At 40.9% G+C, this 8089-nt stretch overlaps 1 protein-coding gene across 1 annotated transcript; it reads left to right on the forward strand.

Annotated features, from left to right (window-relative positions):
- Positions 1 to 702: 702 nt before the first annotated feature.
- On the forward strand, positions 703 to 7038 carry LOC116387696 (MARVEL domain-containing protein 2-like). The gene is made up of 6 exons (XM_031855011.1): positions 703 to 779; positions 2121 to 3332; positions 5270 to 5439; positions 5536 to 5707; positions 5942 to 5992; positions 6372 to 7038. Exons 2-6 carry the CDS (start codon positions 2196 to 2198, stop codon positions 6486 to 6488), a joined length of 1647 nt encoding a protein of 548 aa, XP_031710871.1. The 5' UTR covers positions 703 to 779; positions 2121 to 2195; the 3' UTR covers positions 6489 to 7038.
- Positions 7039 to 8089: the final 1051 nt, after the last annotated feature.

Here is an 8089-nt window from a genome sequence, read left to right on the forward strand (position 1 = left end):
CTTGCTGCCCTCTAGTGCCAAACACCCCAGTTCCCTCTGTGACAACAACACAATATGACACAGTTGAGAGGAGAATTAACTATTCATAAATGACGGGATGATAAAGCAGTATTTATTTTCTACAGATCTTAGATATAAAATGTAATTGATTACGCGGTGCTCATATCAAACCCATGCTTTTCTGTAAAAATATGTGTTATCTTGTGGACAATCCACTGTTTCTGATTGTTTTAAGTGATATCCGTAATACAATGCTAGACTTGTATATGCGCACAGAATAAATATAAATGAGTGAATTGTCCATTTTGTACCCGTGACTTATCAATAAAGTGACGACAATATGATCTTAGCAGCAACAATGTCCACCCAGGTCCTTTTAAAGCACATGTTGTGGATTACATGCATCATTTTAGGTTAGCTCACCACCTCCTCTCCTCGTTTTTATGAATGTCAACAGTTACAGTCTCTCTCTCTCTCTCTCTCTCTCTCTCTCTCTCTCTCTCTCTCCCTCCCTCCCACAGATTAACATAGTAGTGCCAGTCAGCACCAGCTCTGGTTTAATGTTTGAGCTTTTACTCCCCCCTCAGTTCTCAATACACACAATTGGCCAATCACCCTGTGTGTGTGGAACTGAGCGTCTAACACCGGGAGTGAGTCACCTGAGAGTGGGCCTGGTGGACACGCCGGCCATTTTACAGTAGGTATCAGTTCCTGTTTCCTTACGAGCAGCCGCTCAAAGTCCACCTGCATGACCAGAGAAACAAGCTGGGGTCAAACTGGTAAGAGAAGTGTGTTTTTGAGTTTTCTTTTATTGGCTTAAAGACAAACATGCTCTGTGTTATTAATGTGTTCCCACTTTGTGACAGTTTCATGTTTCTGTGTAACAAACACCTGTGCAGCGGCGTGCTGTGAGTCACAGCTCAGCTTGAACTCTGTTATTAGTCGAGCCCGAGCTGTACTGTAGTCATGTGGTGGTCACTCTGAGTAGTTCTGCTGTAGCAGAGTCTGATCATTGAGTTTAAAGGGATTTTCTAGTGGTTTGGCATTGTTTTGGTCCAGGTTCCACAAATCACGTGTTGTGATACTGGAACATTACAGGTAACCATTTTGCAAACAAATCAGGTGTGTTTTTACAATCCAAACACTTAATTTATGTTCAGTATGAAAATCTATTAGCAGACCATTGAGACGAGCTTGACCTGCGTAATCGATAGACAATAAGTCTCACAGCATTATCAAGTTTAAAGATGCTATATTGAACATTTGTATTACAATGAATCACATACTAGCTGTTTAGGCCACGTTTCCACCTGGTATTAACATGTGATCTGTATCCAAATACATTATCTGGATAATGACATCTGATACACGGGTCTTTGCATTAGTCTGGATGCGTTAACACCTGGTACATCCAGATAACAGATGCAGAATAATGCCATGTGTAAAAGTGTAATTATCACCTGTCTCTGCAGCTCAGCTCTACGTAACGAATATTTCAGCCCAAAACTTCACTGTTTTGTTTCCCTCTCACTGCTCTCATCAGCTGTGTTTTCAGACAAAGAGAAGGCTGCTGTTTTTAGTGAACAAGTACAAAGAAACTGGACGCTACCTGTTCAGCACCAAAAACAGAGCTAAAAGTAGAGTGAATATTGGACTTATGTCATCAAGGTGGACACAAACAAGGCTCTAATTTAATGCTATTTTTTGTTGCTCCGCTATCTGCTGGATGTGTAAATACGGAAATGCTGACAAGTTTGGCTTATCAACTTAAAGTTAAACACAGGTATGGTCCTTTAAGATTAATTAAAAGGAGACTATTTGCATTATTACATGTTGTCTTTATCTTAGAGGAGAAAGTAAAATCAGGATATCACTATCATGTCTCTTTTTTTTAAAACTGAGACGTCAATGGAAGGTGATATAAAGTTTTAAGCTCATAAATCTGACTCACATTCAGTCATTTAGAGTTAAATCAAATGAGGCTGGAGTCTAGTTAAAATCATACCATGTGAGCTACTGAGGCTCAACTGTGTTAATAACACATTTACAGCATATAATTATGGCATATATGCTGACATGCTTAGTATACATAACTAATAACGTATATTCCCCCTTCCCAGTTTCTCCCTCTCCATGCCTCAGAAGGACTGCGTGATTATTTCTTTCTCAATGAATCACCAAAATCAGCCCACAGCATGAAAAGCTGGAGCAGCAAACTCAAGAGACAAGACTCTGGCAGTGTGGTCGAGTCCTCCTCTAGCAAAAGGAACTCCATTAGTGGCCCACCAGTGCCTGTGTGGGTTACTCACACACCCACACCAGATAATATCACAAATGATGGTGATACTAACTCCACAGGCCGAACTTCCAGCACTCCACCGTACGCTGAGAAGGAGGACAGTAAAGGAAGCATGAAGGACAGACTGAAATCCCTCATCCCTCAGTCATGGGGAGGCATCATCCCTAAATCGACAAAAGAGAGTGACAGTTTTAACGACTCTGAAGCCAGCAGCAGTACGATCCAGATCCTGCCCAATGGGACCAGGGTGAGTCCTCCTGTAAGTCCCCTGCTGGAGCGCAGGAACTGGGCTGAATCACTTGGCAACTCCAGCCAGAACTCTCATAAGCCTTTGTTAAGGGAGAGCCCGTCTGATGATCTCTTGTATCAGGGCCCACGAGAAGAATCTCTCCTGACCAGTATCCACCCTGCAGAGTACTACGCTGAGAAGCTGGAGGTCTATAACCTGAAGTACGCTTACTTGAAATCCTGGCCAGGGTTGCTCAGACTTCTTGCGGGACTTCAGCTCCTTTTTGGGGGCATGGTCTTTGCCTGCATCATCGCGTACATCCAGAAAGACAGTGAGTGGTCCAACAGCTACGGACTCTATAACGGTGCGTATAACAATGGGCAAGGCATATCTGGATACAGCTACAGAGGCCCCATGACTCCCTTTGTACTGGCTGTAGCTGGAGTCTCCTGGATTATAACCCTCATTATTTTAGTGATGGGAATGACGATGTATTATCGCACCATCCTCCTCGACGCGCCCTGGTGGCCTCTGACGGAGGCCTTCATCAACGTGGCGCTGTTCCTGCTCTACATGGCGGGTGGGATTGTCTACCTGAACGACTTGAACCGCGGGGGGCTGTGCTACACGGCAATAGGCATTAACCCCATCGTTGCCAATCTGTGCCGGGTTGATGGGGGACAGATGGCGGGAACGGCTTTCATCTTCATCAACATGGCGATGTATCTGGGAAGCTTCCTGGTGTGTCTGAAGATGTGGAGGCATGAGGCTGCACGAAGGGAGAGAGAGTACTTTGAGAACAAGGTACAGGTCATTAATCCGATGTAGAGTTTAGATGCAGGAGGATATCATCGCTTCTAAATTTAAAGTGGGAGGCAAAACATTTTCATTGAAAGAATGGTGTGTTCTCTGGATATGGAAAGTGATCCTCATGACTTCAGAGCTATGGGGGCAAGTTCCCCTTTAAACTGTTCACAGGTTTTGTTCTCAGCTTCTGGAAATTTTCAGCCCATACGTGGTTTATCCCCTTCGTGTTTACTCTATGCTGCTCTGTCACACACGCTCCTCTTTTGATGGTTCTTTAAGTATATCTGACATATCAAACATCCCGTTTATTGTTGACAACAGTCAGGGATACTATTATTGATTGCAAATGAGCCAACAAAACCCCCAACACCACAGTGGAAGATCAAATCCAATAAAATTGAAAGTCAGTCAGGATAATCTGCAGTGAGCATGCCATTTGTCAGTATTGATATGTCAGCTTCTTTCTGCTGGCAGTCAACCAGGATTCATCCCAAAGCTGTAAACTGTGTTTTCCTTAACTCTATTGACCGTGCAGTCCTCTCTGTATGAGTGTGCCAGAAATAGATGAGTTAAATGTGAAGTAGACATTCCTGTTTTGCAACCATATGTGATGCTTTTTCAGGGCAAATTAATCTAAAAAAATGCATGCTTATATTTGCTAATAACACCAAGTAAACATGAATTAAGAAATGTCAATGGTAGCATTGTGTGGCTAGTGAATTATAAGGAACAAAGTTGCTATTGCCTGTGTCTTAACTACAGTGACGAGTCTACAGCCACGCTACCGGCCCTGTGAGGCTTTAGTAACGGTAGTGATTTGAGCTAAATGCTAACATGCCATGTTTACCATCTTAGTTTAGCATGGTTTTGAGATATTTCAGTCTGGACCGATTGGCTGAGCAGCATCCCTAGATTCCCGGGGTCATCCTTATGTTCCCCCGGGTCCTATATGTGCTTGATATAAACTGATATTGTAAGAGATTGATAGGGGCTTTCTTCAAAAGGTTAATAGTTCAAATTGCAAATGAATGAAGGGAGGTAGACAATTCAAATGCAGTTTGAATGGTAAAAATCAGTTAAGCCACTGTGGAGATATCAATGGCTTAACTGAAAGAAAAAAAAGGAAACAAATTTGAGGGAGTAGGTTTGAGGAGTATATCAGGCTATAAGCTAGTGGATGATTTCAACATCTGACCGAGAGAAACAATACTGAGAACTGAGAAAGGTGTCGTTAATGCGTTGTGTTAAGAGGATATTAAGCTGGGAAACATAGAACCCTAACATAGATAGAACCCTAACATAGATACGCTCATGCTAGCATAGCTAAAAACAAATAGCTAACAAATGTGGCCTGTACAGCAGTGGCCATTGGCATCTGATCAATTCAATTAGCACAACATGCTCAGCAATCCATGACACATCCAATCCAATATTCTAAAGCATTAGACTCGACAGAAGTCTAGTCATTGTTGTGCCTAGTAAATTTTGGCCGAGATATACAAACACTACATTTGAACATTCCCTTCAGCAGCTACTACACATACTACTGTTTGCAAATAGAGTCCATGTTATCGAGCATCACAGCCACCACCTATGGGTGACAAACAGCATGGTCAGCTAAGATGTTTGATGTCAAATAAGAAAGAGTGAGAGGCCAGGAGGGAACATAATGATTTCATCTCCCAGCTGAGGGAATGCAACTTCAGAGGCTTAGCTTGTCAAAGCAAAACAATGGGGCAGTTTTTCATCCTGGCTGTAGTTAATTCTTTTAATTAGGATTTCTCTGACATGTAGCTTAACCTAAATTTTGCTCCTAGGCGTCTTTGAGAGTTTCTCGTAATGATGACATGGGCTTGCACACGTAGTGGTGCATAGTCATTAAATTTAATTTAATTCACATGTTTTTAATAATCCTTTTTGTCTTTTACCTTCAGCCCCAGGAGTCCATCCCACTAACCCCTCAAAAAACAAAGCACATATCATTCAAGGATGAAACAGATAAGTCTCTGAGTAAAGATTATCTAAATCAGAATCCAGTCAGTGTGAACAGAGCCCCAGCGTCTGAATACACCCCCAAAGTACACATCATCGCCGACTACATCATGTGAGTGAACATTTAAACTATGCAGGGTTGATATTCTGACTCTATGTCATATATAGTATTTACTGTATTCACGTTCCCTGAAACCCTTCCCTATAGAAAGTATCCAGAGATCAGCTGTGTGGAAGAAAGGGAAAAATACAAAGCAGTCTTCAATGACCAGTATCAGGAATACAAGGACCTCCACAGAGACATCGGCATCACCCTCGATAAGTTCAGACAGCTGGATGCAGTGATGGCACGACTCCCCAGAGATGGAAAAAGCCAAGAGGTGAGATGAATGTAAAACAACCTTCATTTAATCATGTCTATTAACCGTACAAACCATTTCTGTGATGGGCTTCCAGGATATAATTCGAGGTGAAAAGGTCATGATTAGGCCTCCTTATTGCACGGACATGTTAAACAAATCTATTTATACAGGATGCCATTGTGATACACACTGTTGGATAAATGTTTTATGTCACGTTTTGTGCAAACTGTTAACATTCTATTTATCATTTAGGATCGGCAGAGGATTCAAAGCATTTTGAAGAAGTATCAGCAGAAAAAGAGTGTAAGTTTGTTAATAAGTATAATAATGAGGGCACTAGTCCCCTCATGGTTTCCATCTGCTCACTCGCAAGCAATTGAAAAATAATCTGGCGAATCCAACAGTTAACCCAGAGATGTAGTAGAATTGCTAGTGTTGTGTAAACACCCAGGTAGCATTTGTTTTTCTTCAATAAAGCTGTCCACTGATGCAAATAATGTTGCTTCCACCATGAAACCGAAACTCTCATTTAATGCAGCTACATTCCAGAATGAATCAGGCAAAGACGACAGTTAGCAGAGGAAGACGAAAAGAGGAGGAAAAAAGACATTTAGGTAATAGAGGTTGCTGCGTTTAATCAATAGATTATTTGATATATGTGTGTGTGTGTTTTTTTTCACAGGAGCCTGGCTTCCTAGAGAAAAAGGAGCGCTGTGACTATTTAAAAGCTAAATTAAGCCACATCAAAAACAGAATACGCACTTTTGACCAGGAAGCCATGGGAAATGGTCGGGCATGAAGACGAACAGAGAGAGATACCTGCAGCACCTGATGAGTGGACACAACAAATAACCTTTCTGTCATTGTTTTTTTTTTGTCAGTATATTGATCGTATTGAATATATATTCATTTTGAATGAAAAGCATATTGGACACTTTTTGTATTGGCATCAACATGACATGAAACCTGGTTTATAACACCTGAGCTACAGCATTATAAGGGCTAAATGTTACACGCCTTTTGTGTACAACTTTCATTACATGTCATCTCATGATTTCTTGTTATATTCCTGTCATTTGTGTCACCGCGGAGGAACAACATGTTGATTCAGTGTATGTTTTAAATCAAAACTCTGTCAGTGATTGCAATTTTTATTAAAAAAATAAGTTTGTGTGATACAGGTTCTTTTTTTACTAACGCGTATTGCTGTTTCATATTTGCACTGCCCCTTTGTGTTTTCTCTACAACATTTTTGGCTCTGCGTAGACAGTTAGTTTATCTTACCTATGTGCGCTACTTTGATTGCTCCTACCTCCTAGGTGATCCATGATTTTTTATTGTCCTTCAGCTTTGTAATATATTTTATATATATGTATATATATATATAATATATTTCCATATGGCTTCAGAAAAAAAACAACTTTCATATAACATCAGGTGGATAAAATGTACAGGTTTATTATTAAGTGAAGTGCTCTCACACTCCTCTCAGGTCAGGTTTTATTTTTTCCAGTTTTCAGTTGTCATTTACAGTTTTATTTTGGTATACTCACCTTTGTCTCTTGTTTCAGATACTTCCTGCTCTTGTGTGTTTCCCGTCTGTGTGTTTGTCTGCCGAGTCCTTTTTGTTTTCACCTGTCCCTCATCAGCCCTGCTGTCACCTGTCCCTTGCTATCGCCCTCCTTTCTTGTGGGATTAGTCTGTGTGCTCCCCTTTGTCTGGGCCAGTTCCTCTGTTTCAGTGAGTGGACAAGCCTTTCTTTTCCTCATGAATTTACAGTGTTTATCAGACCAATCTGCAGTACTTTGACTTTTTGACGTTTTTTTGGACACCTTTGCTTATTTCCGGACCGACAAAACCCTATAAGTCAAGACTTTGCATTCTACCTGCTTCGTGTTCAAGCCTTTCATTTGAGTTCTTTGTCTGTACCGACCAAAATGAGCTCAGTAACCAGACAGTACAAATATGTTATTGAACCATTGATTTATTGGCCTACACTGATTTCTACAAACACACCATGAAGCCATTTGTGTCATAGAAAAACAAAAGATGCATTTCAATCACTGTTTGTGTTTGACTGTTTTGATTATGTTGGTCCTCTACATTTATATTTGTAGACAGCAGTTAGCTTCCAACTGGCCATATTTATTATTGGTTGTAAAGTGACACAATCCGCCATTTCAGAAAACCAAAGAACTTGAAATAAAAAACACTCCCACAATTTCAATGGCAGAGGAACGTTGTTTCATTGTACCCAAACAACAGATTCTTGGCATTGAGGTGACAAAATACTATGATAATATTCTATCTGGATCTTATGGCGTCAACTGCTATTATACCGAGCTCTTGCACATTGACTGATATTTTCTGTCTATTCCAGATGTGGAGCCAATTAAGTAA

This window comes from Anarrhichthys ocellatus, unplaced genomic scaffold (assembly GCF_004355925.1).
Source record: "Anarrhichthys ocellatus isolate YVR2014 unplaced genomic scaffold, GSC_Weel_1.0 scaffold15, whole genome shotgun sequence".
In the NCBI taxonomy this organism is placed as follows: Eukaryota; Metazoa; Chordata; class Actinopteri; order Perciformes; family Anarhichadidae; genus Anarrhichthys; species Anarrhichthys ocellatus.